The sequence below is a fragment of the Salvelinus fontinalis genome, chromosome 38, assembly GCF_029448725.1.
Source record: "Salvelinus fontinalis isolate EN_2023a chromosome 38, ASM2944872v1, whole genome shotgun sequence".
Lineage (NCBI taxonomy): Eukaryota > Metazoa > Chordata > Actinopteri > Salmoniformes > Salmonidae > Salvelinus > Salvelinus fontinalis.
In genome coordinates, this window is record NC_074702.1 from 3540042 (window position 1) to 3562970 (window position 22929).

At 43.8% G+C, this 22929-nt stretch overlaps 2 protein-coding genes across 3 annotated transcripts in view; both read right to left on the minus strand.

Moving 5' to 3' along the window:
• The window catches only part of LOC129837345 (acetylcholinesterase collagenic tail peptide-like), a 30775-nt gene extending 24986 nt beyond the window's left edge, over positions 1–5789 (minus strand). The window contains exons 1-3 of one of the 2 annotated variants that reach the window (XM_055903441.1): positions 4475–5789; positions 3418–3533; positions 1287–1403 (exon numbers count right to left, since the gene is read on the minus strand). In XM_055903441.1, the coding sequence (XP_055759416.1) occupies positions 1287–1403; positions 3418–3533; positions 4475–4571 (330 nt within the window). In that variant the 5' untranslated portion in view covers positions 4572–5789. The remainder of the gene's footprint in view (positions 1–1286; positions 1404–3417; positions 3534–4474) is intronic. The other variant, XM_055903442.1, reaches the window with a different exon arrangement.
• A 939-nt stretch (positions 5790–6728) lies between these two features.
• Positions 6729–21982, minus strand: plekha8 (pleckstrin homology domain containing, family A (phosphoinositide binding specific) member 8). Its single transcript, XM_055903116.1, has 13 exons — positions 21763–21982; positions 21377–21493; positions 20653–20808; positions 18457–18569; positions 18076–18234; positions 16964–16995; positions 15410–15546; positions 14564–14897; positions 12985–13070; positions 11950–12008; positions 11010–11211; positions 10814–10875; positions 6729–8780 (listed from the first exon to the last, which is right to left on the minus strand). The coding sequence occupies exons 1-13, from the start codon at positions 21800–21802 to the stop codon at positions 8583–8585; spliced, it is 1695 nt and encodes a 564-aa protein (XP_055759091.1). The 5' UTR covers positions 21803–21982; the 3' UTR covers positions 6729–8582.
• Positions 21983–22929: the final 947 nt, after the last annotated feature.

Below are 22929 nucleotides of genomic sequence, written 5' to 3' on the forward strand. Positions count from 1 at the left end.
CCACCACCCTCCACACGGCAACACCACCACCCTCCACACGGCAACACCACCACCACCCTCCACACGGCAACACCACCACCACCCTCCACACGGCAACACCACCACCACCCTCCACACGGCAACACCACCACCACCCTCCACCCGGCAACACCACCACCACCCTCCACCCGGCAACACCACCACCACCCTCCACCCGGCAACACCACCACCACCCTCCACACGGCAACACCACCACCCTCCACACGGCAACACCACCACCACCCTCCACACGGCAACACCACCACCACCCTCCACACGGCAACACCACCACCACCCTCCACACGTCAACACCACCACCACCCTCCACACGGCAACACCACCACCACCCTCCACACGGCAACACCACCACCACATGGCAACACCACCACCCACCCTCCACACGATAACACATTGCAACTAATCACATGCAGCCTAACCAGGTTGTTGTGTACACAGGGCGATACAGGAATTGAGTCGCTCCAGTCAATATGTCTTTCCAAGCAGACCGGGCTGTTTGGGTTGTTTCTAAGAATGGTGTGTGGAGGGACGGAGAGTCGGCAGCCAGTGGAAAAAGGCTATTTGCGTCGTGTCTAAATGTGGAGCATTAATGGGCTGCTGTGTTGCAGAGCTCCATGTAATCCCCGTCCCCGTCCCCGTCCCCGTCCCCGTCCCCGTCCCTAGCTCTAGAGGTACAACAGGAAGGGAAGAGGAGGAACTGACACGGGTCTCAGATGGTAAAGAGCTGCTAGAGGCCTATAGAGGACTTAACCAACCCCCAACACCTGTATACTACCATTACTGACAAGTAAGGAAGCTCAGGCAACTAACTATTGTCTCCACCTGATAAACCCTGATTAAATACTCTTCCAAATATCTGCATTATAACTGCATTATAACTGTATTGGCCAAAATCGGCTTAAAAATATATATTGAATTGATGAAGCCAGTGGGATGACAGAAGACTCCGGGGTGGCGCAGTGGTCTAGGGCACTGCATCGCAGTGCTAGCTGCGCCACCAGAGTCTCTGGGTTCACGCCCAGGCTCTGTCGCAGCCGGCCGCAACCGGGAGGTCCGTGGGGCGACGCACAATTGGCATAGCGTCGTCCGGGTTAGGGAGGGTTTGGCCGGTAGGGATATCCTTGTCTCAGTATGTAAAATGCAATAAAATGTATGCACTCTACTGTAAGTCGCACTGGATAAGAGCGTCTGCTAAATGACTAAAATGTAATGTAAATGTAAGACAGTTGGAGGTGGATAGGTTTACCTACCTGAGGACCGGGGGGTCCGCTGGGGCCAGGGGGGCCTGCGACACAGCTGGGACCTTTCAGCTCCGTCCCTGTTTCTGGATCTTCTCTGTGATTTCCCCTCTTACTGGACTCCTCATTCTAAACCAATCACACAAAAACACTTCCATTCAATCATTGCTTTATTTTATAATAAAATGATCAGTAGCCGTTTGTGGTACTGAAGTACAATTACAATGCAGTTAAGATTGTGGATCACTTGTACACTACTTGCCAATCAAAATGACAGCTGTGTGTCATGTCATCTGTCAATTTGAATTTCAGATTCTACACAATCATTCAGCGTCAACTTCTGCTCATCACCCCTCTTGAGTTTACAGTCTAGGCTCTAGACCAGGGGTGTCAAACTCATTCCACGGAGGGCCTAGTGTCTGCAGGTTTTTGGTTTTTCCTTTCAATAAAGCCCTAGACAACCAGGTGTGGGGAGTTCCTAACTAATTAGTGATGTTAATTCATCAATCAAGTACAAGGGAGGAGCGAAAACCCGCAGACACTCGGCCCCCCGTGGAATGAGTTTGACACCTGTGCTCTAGACTGAGGGTTGTATCTCTGGGAAAGGGAAGGGGAAAGGGTGATACCTAGTCAGTTGTACAACTGAATGCATTCAACTGAAATATGTCTTCTGCATTTAATCCAACCCCTCTGAATTAGAGAGGTGCGGAGGGCTGCCTTAATCGACATCCACGTCATCGGCGCCCGGGGAACAGTAGATTAACTGCCTTGCTCAGGGGCAGAACGACAGAGGACCCTCTAACAGGATAGACAGAGTTGTATCTCTGAGAGGACCCTCTAACAGGATATACAGAGTTGTATCTCTAACAGGACCCTCTAACAGGATATACAGAGTTGTATCTCTGAGAGGACCCTCTAACAGGATATACAGAGTTGTATCTCTAAGAGGACCTTCTAACAGGATAGACAGAGTTGTATCTCTGAGAGGACCCTCTAACAGACAGAGTTGTATCTCTAAGAGGACCCTCTAACAGACAGAGTTGTATCTCTAAGAGGACCCTCTAACAGGATATACAGAGTTGTATCTCTGAGAGGACCCTCTAACAGGATATACAGAGTTGTATCTCTAAGAGGACCCTCTAACAGGATATACAGAGTTGTATCTCTAAGAGGACCCTCTAACAGGATAGACAGAGTTGTATCTCTGAGAGGACCTTCTAACAGGATATACAGAGTTGTATCTCTGAGAGGACCCTCTAACAGACAGAGTTGTATCTCTAAGAGGACCCTCTAACAGACAGAGTTGTATCTCTAAGAGGACCCTCTAACAGACAGAGTTGTATCTCTAAGAGGACCCTCTAACAGACAGAGTTGTATCTCTAAGAGGACCCTCTAACAGACAGAGTTGTATCTCTAAGAGGACCCTCTAACAGACAGAGTTGTATCTCTAAGAGGACCCTCTAACAGACAGAGTTGTATCTCTAAGAGGACCCTCTAACAGACAGAGTTGTATCTCTAAGAGGACCCTCTAACAGACAGAGTTGTATCTCTAAGAGGACCCTCTAACAGACAGAGTTGTATCTCTAAGAGGACCCTCTAACAGACAGAGTTGTATCTCTAAGAGGACCCTCTAACAGACAGAGTTGTATCTCTAAGAGGACCCTCTAACAGACAGAGTTGTATCTCTAAGAGGACCCTCTAACAGACAGAGTTGTATCTCTAAGAGGACCCTCTAACAGACAGAGTTGTATCTCTAAGAGGACCCTCTAACAGACAGAGTTGTATCTCTAAGAGGACCCTCTAAGGTCGTTTCCCCTCATCAACCCTGATCTGCAGTCAGCACTCGTGGGAGACACGTTAATCCATTGCTTCCTGCACACACCTACTATATCATCAGAAATCCCTACTGCTCTTAGTCAGTGGCGGAGGAGGGCAAGAGTGAGGCTAAGTCACAAATGACACGCTGTTCCCTATACATTATAGTCCACTACTTTTGACCGCAGCCCTATCAAATGTAGTACTCTAAATAGGGAATAGGGTGCCATTTGGAACGTAACCAGGGAGTGAGGTTTGGACAGCACCCAAGGACAAATCAACAATCATACACTTGTCACATGGGCAAGTCACATGACTTTGGACTCACATGACCACCGCGGTGCCACAGTGAGGGAGGAGGGAACAGGGGGGGTGGGGGTGGACTCAGTAAACAGCAGGGGTTGAATTTCCTCTGCTGGTCCAAGGCAGGTTGTTGTTGGAGAGCTGAGGAAAGTAGTGGACAGTACGGTAAGTCAGTCACATGGGAAATAAATACACACCGACGCTGCAGAGGATGCCCTTGTAATAGAATATTACATTTGTTTGTCATGTTGACATCAGTGGCAAATGAAATGAATAGAGTCAAAACTAGTTGAAGGGGCTTAAAGAAAACTCAATGTTGGCTTATTTCTAACAGCATCAGAGTGGATGGTAAGGTGTGTAATAGAATCTGTATGTTACTGCATCCTGCAGAGGCAGAGAGCAGACAACACCTCACTAACAAGCCATAAAGTAAAAGCTCCTGCATTGAGGCATTGCCAAAGAAGTGGTGTTGCAGCTGCCAAGTTCAAATCCACTCAATCAGCAGATCCTCCCCTTCACAACAAACATCAGCTGAACTGAAAGTCATCTGTAAATGTACGGTCTGGTAGGATATTGACAACACTAGACGCTACAACTGGTATCTACATAGATATACAGCAACAAGTAAAATAGCTCTACAAATCTAACACATAATAACTAGAATACAATAAGAACAGCAGAATATTCAGACTGGGAGCTGTAACATGATACGTGTGGTCCTCCACACTGGAGAGAGCTGCTCCTGGCTCTGGCTGAATACACATATGAAGCACCATATGCCCGCCTCCCTGTCAGGAACTGTCGACAGAGGCTATTTATAGAGACATTTCCATTCTGACAGCATTTCGTATTCCATAAATTAAGGGAAAATACACAGGAACACACACTTCTTCAAAGTGCAAAGACAATCAGGATAAGACATGACATGGGGTTTACCCAGGGTCGGACTGCAGCTTGTCAAAACCGTGCATGACATATTCCTGCACGCACACACATAAACACACACACACACATAAACACACACACATAAACACACACACACATGCATGAGTATGCGCATGTACACACACACAATATCTTACCTGCTGGGAATGAAAGAATATTGTCCAGGAAAGAGGACTGAGACAAGACATAACAAAACAATAGTGGAAGATAGAGTCCAAATGTGATAAGGATCATGCTGCTGTCAATACAATGCCCTGTCTGTCTCTAACTTGGGTTTACTGAGGAGCCACAGCAAAACGACTCCACTCTCACTCTCTCTGACTCTCTCTTGCATACTGCCCTCAACACCCCTCTCTCTCCTCTCTCAGTCTCCCTGCGTCTTTAGGAGGGGGGTGCTTGCCAACCATTGCCCGTTAAATCTATCTCCTGCATCAGTGTGCGCTAAAATTACAGGAGGCGCAGCCTGTCAGCTGCCCTTTGTGACAATATTAGAATCTTACTACTGCAAGGGATGCCTTAATAGTTTCCCCTCTCCTCTCATAAGGATACAAGACGACAAAATATACTACATGGCTGGAATGCCATTGGACAGACAAAGACCATACTATGGGGTCACTTCACAACTGTAGAAAAATAAACAGAACACATTTTCACAAGCTGTATGATCTTGTACATGTTGCACAACACAAGGAAAAATAAACACGGTTCTGTCATGAATGCCTGCAAATCGCAATGCACCTGTGGCGGGTTGTCACCGTAAAAATATATAATCTAAAACATTTGTTAGATTATACGATTATTATCATTAAAATAAGGTTTAGGTATTAGAAGCGCACCACATGGATACGCAATGAATAGGACTCCACTTGTGTCACACAGCATTCACTACAACATCGGTCTATAGGATATATCGATTAGACCACCACATCAACGTATCAGCCTCTACCGCAACATTAATGGCCAGGCATTTACAAAGAGGCACTTGGATCTTGGGCTGGCAGGGGAGCAATATAGACGCCAGTATCAATTTAAATAAATTAATCTAAAAGTTTGGAATTATATTTGACATTTTCTCCCAATTAGAGCAATCAATTATTTGCACATGTAGGTGATTGCCATGACTTGAATTTTACGTTCAGTTTTATCGCCCCAAATTTCACGTGCACAAATAAATTACTCTCACAAATGGACATTTCCTCTTTCCATGCCTGCTTGGTGTAATTTATTTCCTCTGTTATAGCTAAACTATCTACACTCTTTGAAGAAGAGGTAGATAAGTGTCTAGTTAACTAGATAATTAGCCCAATAATGAACTAAAGGAGCCTGTCGATACTCCTTATAGTCCACCTTACATGTTCCGTTTAAAGATGAATTGTCTCGAAGCCAAAACAGCAGTCAGGGAAATGGTTCCTATCGTTTTTCCACTAGTGGATTTTAGAAACACTTAAAATAAGGGTTGTGCTTCGTGAAGGTTTACCCTGGTGTGTAAAATCTCTCTCAGACAAGGTGACTTTTATCAATATATTGCCTATATTTACCCCCAACGAATGAAACGCGAATTAGCTGGTAATGTGGTTATCATAAAGAACTCCACATGCCATGATGATCTGGCCAAGACTACCGAATCGAGGCAAAGGTAAGAATCTCTTACCTATAATGTTACCTAAATGTAGTAAATGAATAATTGGCTACGTTTCTTTAAATTGACAATTCTGTGAAGTGTCTGGGGCAAGTTTTAAATTGATACAATACCTGTTAGCAAAGATGTCGGCTACAGATGTTTTGCATTATGTCTACATTGATGCTAATTAGCATTTTCAAATTAGAGTAAACAGAGCCGAATATGTTGCTAAAAGTCACCTTGTCCATGAGAGATTTACATGGTTATAAAAATGTTACACCAGGGTAAACCCACATGAAACACAGCCCTTGTTTTAAGTGTTTCTAAAATCGCCTATGGGAGGGAGGGGGGAACGATTGGAATCATTTCCCTGTTTGACCTAGGTTTTCTGGGTATTCACCCCCCCACTGTGTGGCTCTGTGGAAATATGGCCTTGTGGGAACCCTAACCCTACAAAGGGTGTGTATCAATTTAACCTTGTTTGGCAATTATTTCTCACTGATATGAAACGTCCTTATGCTTCCAAAACCATGCTCTCAACAAACTCAGTGTCAGGACTCTTAAGAAAACCCCATGGAGAAGATGCCTTCAGCCAATGACTTCTGTGTAATGGAGAGTCATCATCAAGGGCTAGGAAGATATAGGTTGATAGAGAGTGTGTATAGGAGGGGAACCCGAGTCTTAGAAGGTTGGGATTCCACAGGGTTGGAATGGAAACTGAAATGCCCAAGGTAAAAACACCATCCAAATGACCAAAACGTACCCATTCATCATTTCATCAAGTTTAATACATATGTAAAAATGCCATCTTATGTACATTCGTATAAATTGTGTTCTGAAATTGTGAGATACAATAGCATAGCAAAAACATTGGCATAGCAAAAACATTGGCATAGCAAAAACATTAGCATAGCAAAAACATTAGCAGTAACAGCAGAAATGATTCACAACAAGGAATCAGCCTATTGCACATCGGTCAGATCTTCCTGCTTTGTTCAAATGGCTCAGTGCATCTATAACAAGACTGAATTCATGTCCAGAATGAAGAGGCCAAAGTTAGACTGCCTCTGATAACCACTGTATTATCATTAACCCACACCATCAGTTAGGCCATCAGTCACAGAGAGGAAAGTCAGCTAATAGACTAACAATCTATCCATCATCATGATTGTTAATACATTTTCAATCAAGGCCTTGCTATATATATATTCCACTTCAGTTGGCACCTCAGTCGAACCCTATACATTAAAACATGGACATTTCCATCCATCCATATAGAACATGGTTTATTCCATAAGTTACTCAAAGACTACATTTAAATGATTAAAATAACGAGGAAAATACTAGTTCATGTTAATGTCACTTGGTAAACAATACATTTGTAGATGAGACAATATGCTAGAATGAGAAGGGTTCTAGAGGGAGGGAGGAGGTGGGTTCTAGAGGGAGGGAGGAGGTGGGTTCTAGAGGGAGGGAGGAGGTGGGTTCTAGAGGGAGGGAGGAGGTGGGTTCTAGAGGGAGGGAGGAGGTGGGTTCTAGAGGGAGGGAGGAGGTGGGTTCTAGAGGGAGGGAGGAGGTGGGTTCTAGAGGGAGGGAGGAGGTGGGTTCTAGAGGGAGGGAGGAGGTGGGTTCTAGAGGGAGGGAGGAGGTGGGTTCTAGAGGGAGGGAGGAGGTGGGTTCTAGAGGGAGGGAGGAGGTGGGTTCTAGAGGGAGGGAGGTCATCCATGTAGATACAGTATATTGGTGTATGAGTTCAGCAGGGATCAATACTAACACTGCTACATTACTCTTCAGTGGTGTATGCAGTTCATTACATACAGCCTATGTAAGCTGTCAAATAATGCTGTCAATTATAACAATATCAGCCTCAATTTAAAGTAAAAGTTCATATTTGTGCATTCTCAGCAACCAATGGTGCAGCTGTTCATAATGGAAGTCACAGGAGGGAAAAGAGCCTGAGTCTAAAGTACTGTACACTACATCAAGTACAGTCAGTCACTATAACGAAGTGAAGTGTGCATCCGTCGTCAGGAAATGTGCTCCGTCAGAAGACCACCATTTGTACAACAGTGCACCCTTTGTAATTGGAAGTACTAAGCGTAAACCACTAGAAGGAAAACCTGAAAAAGTCCTCCCTCCAAAACCTAGTCCCTCTACGGCCATTAGGCCTTGCATTGTTCCAGAGTTAGTAATGTGAGACAATACCTCATCTTACACCGAGCATGCTCACACTCAATCACGCCCCTCCATCCTCCGGATGGCTCCGATTGGCTAATCTAGTGAGCAGGCTACCTGGGGCTTGACCCTGTTCTCGGGGAGCAAACCAACTAAGCCTACACCTCCAGGGTTAAAGTTTCTGCATCCTGAAGAGGGTTCTCCTCTCCCTCCACACCGTCCTCCTCTGTCAGTGTATCCCAGATGGTCTGAGTCTGAGGGCTCTCTTCCTCCTCTGGTAGTGTCCCTCTCAGGCCACCAGTTGGGATCTCGTCTCCTCCTCTCAGGCCACCAGCTGGGGTCTCGTCTCCTCTTCTCAGGCCACCAGTTGGGATCTCGTCTCCTCCTCTCGGGCCACCAGCTGGGGTCTCGTCTCTTCAGGCCACCAGTTGGGATCTCGTCTCCTCCTCTCAGACCACCTCATCTGACTCCAGGTTGTATTCTTCATACAGGGCATCCAGGATGGCCAGTTGGTTCTCCATGGCAGGCAGGTAGACCCCCAGGTCCCGGTGCATGCCTGTGTTGAATCCTTCTTTCAGTTCATCCCCCTCTCTGGACACCAGAGCCGCCGCAAAGCTGCTGTATGATGGCGCTGCTCGGAGGGCCAGCTGGGAACGGAGAGATGAAAAATGTCAATAAGTCTCACACACGAACACACCAAGGTTATTATAGGTTTGTACTTAAACTACTGGCCAAAAGTTTGGGGTCACTTAGAAATGGCCTTGTTTTTGAAAGAAAAAGCACTTTTTTGTCCATTAAAATAACATTGTTTATGTTGTAAATAACTATTGTAGCTGGAAACGGCAGACTTTAATGGAATATCTACATAGGCCCATTATCAGCAACCATCACTCCTGTGTTCCAACGGCACGTTGTTAGCTTATCCAAGTTCATAATTTTAAAAGGCTAATTGACCATTAGAAAATCCTTTTGCAATTATGTTAGCACAGTTAAACTGTTCTGAATAAAGAAGCAATAAAACTGTCCTTTAGATTAGTTGAGTATCTGGAGCATCAGCATTTGTGGGTTTGATTACAGGCTCAAAACAATGTGCTTTTCTGGAATTTTGTTTTAGATTGTCTCTCACAGTTGAAGTGTACCTATGATAACAATTACAGACCTCTACATGCTTTGTAAGTAGGAAAACATGCAAAATCGGCAGTGTATCAAATACTTGTTCTCTCCACTGTATACTGTACAAAAATAAACGCAACATGAAATAATTGAAATGATTTTACTGAGTTAGTTATAAGGAAAATCAGTCAATTGAAATAAATTGCTCATCTTGCTGAGTCATGAAAAAGAGATTAAATCTCAATGAGCCCGGTTAAATAAAAAATTCATTAGGCCCTTATCTATGGATTTCATGTGACTTGGGCAGGGGCGCAACCATGGGAGGGCATAGGCCCAGCCACTTGGGAGCCAGGCAAACCCACTGGGGAGTGGCTGGTTTCAGACAATCCCACAGGTGAAGAAGCCGGATGTGGACTTCCTGGGCTGGTGTGGTTATACGTGGTCTGCGATTGTGAGGCCGGTTGGACGTACGGCCAAATTCTCTAAAATGGAGGGGGCTTATGGTAGAGAAATTAAGATTAAATGCTCTGGTGGACATTCCTGCAGTCAGCATGCCAATTGCACACTCCCTCCGCTTGAGACATCTGTGACATTGTGTTTGACAAAACTGCACATTTTAGTGGCCTTTTATTGTCCCCAGCACAAGGTGCCCTTGTGTAATGATCATCCTGTTTAATACGCTTCTTGATATGCCACATCTGTCAGGTGGATGGATTATCTTGGCAAGGGAGAAATGCTCACTATCAGGGATGTAACCAAATTTGTGCACAAAATTTCAGCGAAATAAGCTTTTGTGCCTAGGAAAAATCTCTGGAAACTTATTTCAGCTCATGAAACCAAAACATTACCTGTTGCATTTATATTTTTGTTCAGTATACTATTATTTCAGTTTGTGTGATATGGGTTATATACATTATAAAGAAAACATTTTTTATAAACAATGGCAACACTGTCATGTTGATCTGAGCCTGTTAGAGAACTACATTAGTGTCCGACTTTCGGCTGTCGCAAATGCGATTGACTTCCATCTACAGTTGGTTGTTTTAGACTTACCACTCAAACCCCCCCTTGACTTCCATCTACAGTTGGTTGTTTTAGACTTACCACTCAAACCCCCCCTTGACTTCCATCTACAGTTGGTTGTTTTAGACTTACCACTCAAACACACCCAATATCTGCAGTGCTGCTCCTCAGTCTCCCTTTGACTTTATAATTGAATCTCAATGTGATCCACCAGATTCAGAAGCTTGAAAACACCATTAGAAAAAAATCCTTAAACCCCATTTTTGCCTCCCCAGAAAAATGAACATAATTCATGTTCTTATTGTAGTTGGTTTTGGAGTCAGAGATAAGTTTCAGTATAGTTTTTCAAACAGGTTTGTTAATTATTTTATTTCTGTTTACTAAATAGTTTTTTTCCTTGATTACTTTCTTTCAGTTGACTATAATAGCCTTAGTGCCCGCCCGCCCAAGTGGGCATGATCTTATGTTGGGATACTTTTTCCAACTATAAACTGCTTCCTTAAAAAAAAAAGAGCTTGAAGACTGATTATCAAGTATTACTCACAGCAAATACACCTCGCACAACCCATCCATGATACTGCCGCAGACTCCGTCCATAAGCATTACCTGAATGAACGAGGGAGGGGAGTGTGTTAGGAATACAGAGGACATCATGTAATACACTATATGACATCAAACCAAAAGAGGACTATCACCTAACCAGTGTGTGTGTGTATCACGGTGTTGCAATGCTAACTCACCCAGCGCTCCAGGGATATCCCTTTCCCCAGAGTTGACCAGGGACAGGAACTCCTTGAGGAACTTGAGTCCTCGTTTGAGCCACAGCAGGGCCTCGGTGGCTGAGTTGCGGACGCGGGCCACACCGGTCTGCACCTCATGGAGCACTATGGTCTGCAGTGTGGGGAAGCTGCCCGGGTCCGACGACAGCTTCTGGTGGATCTTCTACAGACAGCCACACAGAGAGACAGAAGGACTTGTCGTCATAAAGACAATGTCTGCCGACCAAATGGCACCCTATTCCCTTTATAGTGCACTGTGTGCCCTGGTCAAAAGTAGTGCATAGGGAGCCGTTTGTTCGCAGCCCCAGCAGTTCTTATAGGTTTCTAAATCTGGTTGGTCGTGTTGCCACTTAACAGGTTTACTTGTTCCATGACAACACTGGGAACCATAGCTTGTTATTTCTTGGTGGCGGTAGAGTAAAATACTTCTGTTAAAGCTCTGCTAGTGAAATGTTCCAGTGCTTTACACACAGCACTGCCTAATGACATATCACTTTCCCCTTCCAGCACAGCAACTGTTAGAACAGTCTTTGTTTAGAGTGTATTCTGCCCAACTGAAGAGCTCACAGGGCAGGTTAAGGACCCTATTCCCTCTGTAGTGCACTACTTCTGTACTACGCTACCGTATATAGGGAATAGGGTGCCATTTGGGACAGACCCGGTGGGTGTAAAAGTCAATTTGGTCCCATTGTAACTGCATGGAGGGAGGAGAGTCCCTCTTGTGGTAATTTAGAGAACTGTTGATACCAGACAGGCTTATACAACATCTACATCCGGAATGTTATGCTGATTTGAGCAGCTTTTTAAAAAAGGTAGGCTTTAGTAAACTTAATCTAACTTTAATTTCCTGTAATGTAAAAATCTAACATTGTTCTAAACTCAAGACAACCTTTCCTCTTACCTTGATGTTGCCCGTAAAATCCATTTTTACTGGACCAAATACTGTGGATCCTAGTTTGTCTGAGGAGAGAGAGTCCAATGTCACTTCAATGCTGGATATTTTTGTTACACTATTGTTTGTCTTTGTGGGGCGGTTTCACGGACACATATTAAGGCTAGTCCTGGACTAAAAAAAAACAGTTTGACAGAGAATCTCCATTAAATGCTTTTGCGTCAAGAATGTGTGTTAATCTGTGTCCGGGAACCCCACCCCCACCCCGGTGTTTTATTCCCCAGTAACCTTTACAAACTGATGTAGACTTCAATAGAAGAGTAAATTGACAAAACAACTAAGTATAACATGGAAGAGATCGTAAGCCTGGAGGATCCAGAGCAATGTGTATAACATACAATACATACCAGTAGCTGTCTATAGTTTATCACAGTGACATGCATTACGGTGGGTCGGATCACACGAACAATGGACAGAGAGAGGGATGTTGTATGACTTCAAGATGGATTACACACTCCAGACTCACATACAGACATTGCATTTCCAAATCATGTCCAATCAATTGAATTTACAACAGGTGGACTCCAATCAAGTTGTAGAAATATCAAGGGTGATCAATAGAAACAGGATGAACCTGAGCTCAGTTTTGAGTTTCATAGCAAAGGTTCTGAATACTTATGTAAATAAGGTGTTTTATAAGGTTTTTTATTTAGTAAATTATGAAAAAATTATAACCTGTTTTTGCTTTGTCATTGTGGAGTATTGTGTGTAGATTGAGGAATGTATATTATTACTTGATTAGTAAGAGAAGAAATGCCTCCAGTCAACCAGAGAACACATCCAATAGGATGATCAATTAGATGCAGACGAGGAGAGAACAGTATGAACGTGTGAGAGGAGACTGAAGGAAACATGATGGATAGAGCATGCACCACCAGGTGGAAAAGATTATTGACAACATGTTTCAGGAAAGATGGTATGATTGAAAAAAAAAAATGAAAAAAAGATGGACGAAGAGACAGATGAGTGAAGTGACCATCCTACCTAATACAGGCACTATCGCATAGCATGAGTCCAAAAAGGCTTGTGTAGGAATACCACTGTCACCGTCCAGTCTTATATCACTAAATCTAAAGGGAAGTCAGAGAGATTCAAACAAGGGGAGATATTAGTGAGGTCCAGCATCGATAACCTTTATTTCATTCAATCAAACCAAAACAGAAACAGATACAACCAAAGCCAAAGACAGCCTCCACACAAGACCATGCTGTCAGGCTATTAGGTGATTTGATACTTGTTTTGAGTTTGTCTCTAACTAAGATACACCTGTATCATAAATAATTCTAATGTATCAAAAGCATATCTGCTATGTTCCCCAACCTCTACGGCATTGTTCTAAGGATTTAATTTACACTAGTTCTGTGTTCGATGTTTACTGCACTTAAACACGTTAACACTGCTTACATTGTCTCTCCCCGTCACTGGAATACTGTAATATCACAACATCATGGTTATGATCATTCATATCACAGTTATGATCATTCAAATCCTATCTTAATGCTGAATAACACTGTTAAATAGGTGCTTTCAAATGTCATCCAAAAGAAAAGAAAGCGTTAAATGATTACCATTTTTTTTTTTTTTTTAAATCAGATGAGGGCATCTGTAATAGTCATGTGATCAACAGAGAACACACCAGTGTAAAACTTGTTATATGTTCAAATGGGTTTAAAAAGTCATAAAACTTGCTATGTTTTAACCTAGTCAGTCATTAACAGCAACAGAGTTGGCAAGAGCACAAAGATCTGGGACCAGGCTAGTTCTCCCTTTTTGTTTTCGCACAGGCATGGAAAAATGACCTTTGCCCTTTCATACCCAAAGCATTAGCATTGGACCTAAACAGTATATATCAGAGTAGCACAATTCACAGCATAATCTGATCACACTAAATACATTAATTTCAATAATAAATACCTCATTGTGTAATCAACATCATTACAGTACCTAGAATAATTATAGGAAACATGGGGATTAATCGATTAGTGTATGTGTTGGCCCTTGTTCTGTCTAGTTACTGCTTGTGAAATATTAGCATTGACCGCAGTAGTAAAACACCTACACTCTGGGGTGAAGTTTTCCCCGAGTTACAGATCTAGGATCAGCTTCCCCTCCCCCAATCCTACAATGCAAAAAGTGAAATCTAGGCAAGCCTAAATATCTTACGCTGACTTTTCCTTCTTTTTCCCCCGTACCAGTCTAATTGTGCATATTCTAACCAAAAACATGCTTAATACAAGTCATTTCTCTTATTTCAAGATATTTAGCAAAATATTTGACCTTAATACAATGTCTATGCGTTCAATATGAAGGAAGTTGGAGGTAGTTTCATGAGCCAATGCTAACTAGCTTAGCGCAAAGAAAATGTCTTCTGCAGCTAGCATGCTAGCAGATACCCAAGCCTTCCAGTCTTTGAGCTAACGCTACATTGCCAAAATCCCAAACTATCCCTTTAACCATTAGCGGGGGAAATGCAAAACTGACCACAGATCAGCATTCTAGGGTCAACTTCACCCTACACCGTAAGGTCTACAGTATGTGTCCCTCCTGCGGTGTGTCCCCATACCTGTGACTCATCGTACTGAAGAATGTGTCCACCTGCTCTGTCTCCTCCTCCTCCCTCTCTTCTTCCTGAGGCTGGGAAGGCTGCTCCTCTTCCAGCTTGGCTTCCTCTTGGTCAGTGCCAGCTTCCTGTTGGTTCTGGGTCACTTCCTGTTTCTCTTCTTGGGCATTCCTCATTTCCTGCTCCACCTCTTTGAATTCCTCCTCCTCCTCTTCCTGCTGCGCTGGTTGGTCGGTGTGTTCTGGGTCAGGGTTTGTGTGGGTGGTTTGGGTAGTGGCCTCCTCTTCCACTGCAGACTCCTCTGGGCCCTGGTGGTCTCCGCCGGCTGGGCTATGTTCTGTATGGCACAGAGACACACACACAGCATGTTAACAAGTGTTCTGTTCCAGTTGGCATGTATGAGCCATAGCAACTGGCATGTGAAACCCATTCAAGCAGAATTGTCAATGCCATTTCAAGGGGAACTCTAAACCACTACCTTAACAGTATCTAGGTGTGCCATATTGTGAAAGAAGCACTTTCTAAGTTCCACATTTATCATGTGCCAGTGATACATCTGGCTTCGTACATTGGGGTCCGTCATTTTAATCAACGTTAAGATAAATATAATAAAGCTGCTGGGCATCCATCATTGTCTCCCATCTAGAAGACATTACTTTACCAACTTCAGCTGGTCCTCTTTCTACAGAACTCTAGAAGACATTACTTTACCAACTTCAGCTGGTCCTCTTTCTACAGAACTCTAGAAGACATTACTTTACCAACTTCAGCTGGTCCTCTTTCTACAGAACTTTGTGTGTGTGTATGTGTACACGTACATTTGAAAGGGCAAGTGTATTTAAATGAGACCTGTTGGGGGTGTTTGGGTGGTTCTCTCAGGGAGCGTGTCTGGTCCGTCTCGTTGGTCTGGTCCCTCTGCTCCACAGTCAAGGCTCTGGTTGTCATGTGTTACAGATCCTCCTGAGATTTCTTTACACTCCCTGTGTCTGGAGAACAAGACAATAACCCCCTACATCCCAGAGAACAAGACAATGACCCCCCCACATCCCGGAGAACAAGACAATGACCCCCCCACATCCCAGAGAACAAGACAATGACCCCCCCACATCCCAGAGAACAAGACAATAACCCCCCCACATTCCGGAGAACAAGACAATAACCCCCTACATCCCAGAGAACAAGACAATGACCCCCCCACATCCCGGAGATCAAGACAATAACCCCCCCACATTCCGGAGATCAAGACAATAACCCCCCCACATTCCGGAGAACAAGACAATAACCCCCTACATCCCAGAGAACAAGACAATGACCCCCCCCACATCCCGGAGATCAAGACAATAACCCCCCCACATTCCGGAGATCAAGACAATAACCCCCCCACATTCCGGAGATCAAGACAATAACCCCCCCACATCCCGGAGAACAAGACAATAACCCCCCCCACATTCCGGAGAACAAGACAATAACCCCCTACATCCCAGAGAACAAGACAATGACCCCCCCACATTCCGGAGAACAAGACAATAACCCCCTACATCCCAGAGAACAAGACAATGACCCCCCCACATTCCGGAGAACAAGACAATAACCCCCCCACATTCCGGAGAACAAGACAATAACCCCCTACATCCCAGAGAACAAGACAATGACCCCCCCACATTCCGGAGAACAAGACAATAACCCCCTACATCCCAGAGAACAAGACAATAACCCCCCCACATTCAGGAGAACAAGACAATAACCCCCTACATCCCAGAGAACAAGACAATGACCCCCCCACATTCCGGAGAACAAGACAATAACCCCCCCACATTCCGGAGATCAAGACAATAACCCCCCCACATCCCGGAGATCAAGACAATAACCCCCCCACATTCCGGAGAACAAGACAATAACCCCCTACATCCCAGAGAACAAGACAATGACCCCCCCACATTCCGGAGAACAAGACAATAACCCCCCCACATTCCGGAGAACAAGACAATAACCCCCTACATCCCAGAGAACAAGACAATGACCCCCCCACATCCCGGAGATCAAGACAATAACCCCCCCACATCCCGGAGATCAAGACAATAACCCCCCCACATCCCGGAGATCAAGACAATAACCCCCCCACATCCCGGAGATCAAGACAATAACCCCCCCACATTCCGGAGAACAAGACAATAACCCCCCCACATCCCGGAGAACAAGACAATAACCCCCCCACATCCCGGAGAACAAGACAATGACCCCCCACAGAGTTATCATAGATACATATCTAATGCTGTAGTTTCAGCAGTTAGTGGACATGTAACAATTCATGGAAGATGGAGATAAGGGAGTGCTGGTGTAAAGGTTGAGAACGTGAGCAACAAGTTAGCTTCAAACCAAACTTCTGAAAAGAGAGCCACCTACTTTTCCTGATTTGATTGATTGACAGGTTTGACCTGTGGAACAAAGAAAATAGCACATTAGCCAAAGACAGAGCAGTTTGAAGATAAAACGTTGGCTAGCTAAGCTCATGTGTAGAATCACGGTCGTCTTGCACCAAACTGAGCATGTGCAGGCCGCCAAATCAAAAGGTAGTCCTTCGATAGATACGTTGTTTTTGACAAAAATGAAAACATCCTTTTGTCACGAGGTTGGAGTAATAACATGTTAAACTACTTAAGATATTGGCTCCAATCTAGGGTGAGCCTTTAGATTTCGAGAAAATTAACAACTAAAGAATCATTTTCCACTTCTCTCAAGACTTTTAAAAACACCCAATCCCAGCCTGGTCTGTTTGATCTGTTTCGAAAGCGTTCTCGGAAGTCTCACAATGTTGCACCTCTGGGTTTAGAAACTCTTAGGTCAATATGGATCTTACGGTCATTTCAGAATCAAACCTAGAATTGCCCTTATACCCATAGAATTACATAAAATAGAACCCTCAAATGGACATTGCACCGTAGCAACATAACTAAACATCTGCCATCTATCAGGATTTAAACTCTCTCCACAGATAGAACAACGAGACAGATATTTCACCGGATGTATAAATGTGAAGCATCCGGTTGGTGTTTCCACTCACTACCAAATACGGTGGTGAGAGGAAGCCCAGCGGCCGGCAGTGGGTGAAGACGGAACGAGATGGATTTTGGCCGACATTCTGCTCATTTTCTCATCAATTAAACATTTGATCTCAATACAGTTCTGTTACCAAAACTAAAATATGTTACAAACAGAGTGGACTAAGTTTTGTAGACTTTACTGTTTGCCAAAGTTTTAAAATTGTTGTTACTTAGGAGTGCAAATTCAAATTGAGTTGTTGCACATGCTCACTTCAGTGTGGGCGTTCCCTAATGCAAATATGCAAAGGAATGCTAGAACGCACCAATAGGATCTCGCTAGTTCGTGCTTGGCTCTGCCCACCTCCTTGCTTGTTCTGCCCACTGACTCATTTGTTCCCATTTGAAACGACGGGCTGTGGTCCATCTTGGTTTAGTTATAAAAAACCTTTGGTATCTCTATGCGTACGCTGGTACCTTCTGGGGTTTGATGGTTGCCACGGGAGGCGACCCGGGTGGGGTCTTTGTGGCCTGGTCTGAGCTGAAGGTGCGGTTGGCGATCAGCATGCACTCCTCCAACGTCTTGATGAAGGTGGTGCATGTAGACTTCACCATGGTGCCAGGGTTCTCCCCAGCCTGAAACAGACACACAGATATACACAACCATCAACTCCTAAGCAGATTGCTTATGCCATTGCTTATCCCTTGCTTGTGCTGTAAAAGTGACTGGCCATTTGCATAGCAACATAATCCACTGGCGCTTCAAACAGAGCAAACATACTGAACTCAGTGAGAAAAAGTTATGGTTGCACAGAGAGTAAATAGGCCATTGAAACCTCACCCCGCCATCTGTCTTACCTCCTCATTCTCCTCACTGTCCTTGATCTGGTTAACTTGCTGGAGGAGAAGGTCACAGTACAGCCTCAACTCTGACATCTTGGTCTTAAGAGCCTCTGTGTTCTCCTGGTGTTCTGATAGAGAGAGAGACATGTGATGTCACTTCTTGAAAATATCCTTTGTTGTGTTATGTGAATATTTAAGATGAATAAAGATCATATTCTCTGCATACATTTCCCTCTCTATAATACACCATGTCCAGTGTTCTGTTGGTGGCTCTCTATAATACACCATGTCCAGTGTTCTGTTGGTGGCTCTCTATAATACACCATGTTCTGTTGGTGGCTCTCTATAATACACAATGTTCTGTTGGTGGCTCTCTATAATACACAATGTTCTGTTGGTGGCTCTCTATAATACACAATGTTCTGTTGGTGGCTCTCTATAATACACAATGTTCTGTTGGTGGCTCTCTATAATACACAATGTTCTGTTGGTGGCTCTCTATAATACACAATGTTCTGTTGGTGGCTCTCTATAATACACAATGTTCTGTTGGTGGCTCTCTATAATACACAATGTTCTGTTGGTGGCTCTCTATAATACACAATGTTCTGTTGGTGGCTCTCTATAATACACAATGTTCTGTTGGTGGCTCTCTATAATACACAATGTTCTGTTGGTGGCTCTCTATAATACACAATGTTCTGTTGGTGGCTCTCTATAATACACAATGTTCTGTTGGTGGCTCTCTATAATACACAATGTTCTGTTGGTGGCTCTCTATAATACACAATGTTCTGTTGGTGGCTCTCTATAATACACAATGTTCTGTTGGTGGCTCTCTATAATACACAATGTTCTGTTGGTGGCTCTCTATAATACACAATGTTCTGTTGGTGGCTCTCTATAATACACAATGTTCTGTTGGTGGCTCTCTATAATACACAATGTTCTGTTGGTGGCTCTCTATAATACACAATGTTCTGTTGGTGGCTCTCTATAATACACAATGTTCTGTTGGTGGCTCTCTATAATACACAATGTTCTGTTGGTGGCTCTCTATAATACACAATGTTCTGTTGGTGGCTCTCTATAATACACAATGTTCTGTTGGTGGCTCTCTATAATACACAATGTTCTGTTGGTGGCTCTCTATAATACACAATGTTCTGTTGGTGGCTCTCTATAATACACAATGTTCTGTTGGTGGCTCTCTATAATACACAATGTTCTGTTGGTGGCTCTCGGGTTGATGGTCACTAGACTGGATGCTGTATGTTACGGATTAAACTCATATCTGTTGATAGTGATTGACGCCAGACTGGAGGTACAAGGACTAAACACACTGATTATTATTGTGTTGTCTGAAACACTGTGATTCTGTAGAAGCTGACAGTCACTGCCTTTTGTTTGGACTTCATACAAGCCTTCTGGGCTGGTGTTTACAGAACAGCTGTCTGCTGATTAGGATTTAGTCTCAGAGAAGGCCAGGTAGACATTTCCTCTGCTGCTGTGCTGGAGGCTATAACTTGTAATAAACAGGATTGCTTTAACTGAGACTGCTCTTCTCTTTTGTTTACCTGGAAATTCATTTTACTGGTTACATCCCAAATGACACCCTATTCCCTATTTAGTGCACTACTTTTGACCAGGGCCAATGGGCAAGTAGTGCACTATATGGGAATAGATGCCATTTGGGATGCGGAGGTTCTCACTTACTTGCTGTAGATCATCAACTAGTCAGCAGCGGAACAATTCTTTTATTGAGCGGGGCCGGAACATAATAAAAAATAATTTGTAGACTGAAAATTGATCGCAAGAATCCCCAAAATATATTTGACTAAAACATAATAATTTCAAACCTTGCTTACATTTTTACGATCACATCTCTATTATGCGTGGGAATACTTTGGACATGAGACTGTAAAATCAGTTCCAACAAATAAACACCTTGTTTTGGGGGTTTTTTGCTCAGAAAACTTTGTCCCTCCCTCGGGCCACCAGTTGAGGAATATAAACACATTCATTTCATGAACAGTTGGAAAGCTTTTAACAGGTCACCCATGTAGACCTACATGTCCATGACAGGCACCAGGCTACAACAGGTAAAACCAAGCCAAATTAAATACCCACATAAAAGCATGAAATCGTGTTTCACTCAAGCTATTGTGTGTTTTCAGACTTGTTTGGAGTAACCCAAAGCTATCATCTTACCTTTCTCTCTCTTGGTTCGGTTGTCTGTCAGACAGGCCTTTGCAGATCCCAACGCGACCAGCCATTTCTGCCTCTCCGCTGCGTTGATGGCTCGGAGGTAGAAGTACTGTTCTCCAGGGATGGTCAGGTCAACCCGTGTGAAGTCAGAGGAGTGGACTAGCAGGGAGAGATGGTGGAAGAGAGAGAAAGACAGAAAGTGGGTAAACCCCAGTTAACAGCAGGGGGTAGGACAGTGGTTCCCAACCTTTTTTGGTTACTGTACCACCAACTGAATTTAGTTCTGCCTGGCGTACCCCTGAAGTACCCCCATGTGTATTTTACCAGTAGGTCTATGGGCTCATGAGTCTTCTCAAGTACCCCCTGTGGATAGGCCAAGTACCCCAGGTTGGGAACCACCGGTGTAGGAGACATTTTGGCAATCATATGTGGTTGTTATGTTGTCTATAGTTTGTCTGCCTTTGTATATTCCACTTAATTTGTACACTAGAGCGGTTCTATATGTTGGGTCATGGGTCACATGTATATAGGCACACAGGTAAACAGGAAGTGGGAAAGAGTTTTTCCAAATGGAAGGTTTGGGACTACAACAATATAGATTAAGCTTCAGATAGGCTACACCCTACTGAAGAGTCAATCTAGTTCAAAGGACCGCAACAGTTAGCATGTTGTCATAATACAGGCCACTGTGTCTTTACCAAGCCAGTAATAGCTACCAAGTACCAACCTTGTATTTCACACACTGAGATCTTGATGCTTCCCTTGCATCCTTTCCAGGAATCCTCTTGCGAGTCATAGTAGGACAAAGTCCCTCCTTCCAGTACAAACCAGCGAGGCTGCCAACCTGGAAAAAAGGATGTTGATAACTATGACCACTGTGAAAAACAACTTTCACTATTCATTGTAACCTGTAGTAGCTAGCTAACAGAGAAAGACATATAACCATATGGCTCAGTGCCATCCAATGACAATTAGCTAACTAGCTAGCTATGGTTAGATCATGTTGTTTTTCTGGCTGATTACTTGTCCAGCTAGTTGTTAGCTAGCTAGCTAACAATCTGATTCAAAGCTGACTTATTCAGAAGCTCAGTTAGCTGCTTAGTTTCTACATACCACTTATGTAATTTGTCCACTTGTATAGGATTCCCTCCATTCTTCATCTGTTTCTGAGGTTCATTACTTGTTTATTAGAACAAGACGCCGGCCACAGCTGATCCTGGAGACTCAATTGAATTACCAAGTAAGATTTTCGGAAATAAAGGACCCGTTTCACTTGGCTACGACAGAAAAGTACGTAAGTCATACATGAATGGGGTTCCGTGAGATCCCGCCCAGTTATATGACGTCAAATGGATTTGCGTTTTAGGGCCTGTGGACGTGACAATGTGGGAGGAACTATGTATGTCCTCCAATGAACAGAAACTATTTAGAAATTGGGTGCGGCTTCCAAAAATTCTCTCCAATCGCAAAAAAGGTGGTCTCACAAATGAACAAGGGAAACATTTTGCAAGTACCCCTCTCAGTTTGACTGCCACGTAGCTATCAATTGATCTAGACTCCATGCAGGTTTGTTGCACACTTGTTAGTCAGGCGAAGTCTACTTAGTTGTGTACTCTGGTGTGATTAATCTATCCAACCAGAAAGCACTGAAATGTTACTCCTATATTTTGGTCAATTTTTTTGTGCTTTTTATATATGAATTGCGCTAAACTACCTGAACCAGAGGTGAAAATTGAGGTTTTGAATAAACCATTTGCCTGCTTTCAGGAAGTCGAAATATGGAGACATACTTCTTGTGCACTTCGAGGGATTTCTGGAGAGCAATGGCACCATGTTTCATTCCAGCTGACTTGTTGAAACCGATATGAAATGCTTTGTTGATTGGATAAGGTTCCGTTGCCTGTTGCTGCAATCTTAGTCGACTAACCAATGGTCAACCAGTCCATCATACTCAAGGGTTGAATTGGGATCTTGAAGGTGGCAATCCCCATGATCCCACTCCCATAACACCTGCACACCTGCATGTTTGTCGACATTGACAATCGATGTGTTTGTTTTTCTGATTAACCGGTTGGTTAAAGGGACAGTCCAATCGAAAACGATATTTTGTTAAATAGTCCACTATTAATACAATCTGAAAAATGGTGCATGTCAGCACTGTAATGATGTGTTTTTGCGTGTGAACTAGAGGAGGCTGGTGGGAGAAGCTATAGGAGGATGGGCTCATTTTAATGGCTGGAATGGAATGGTATCAAACACATCAAGCATATGGAAACCACA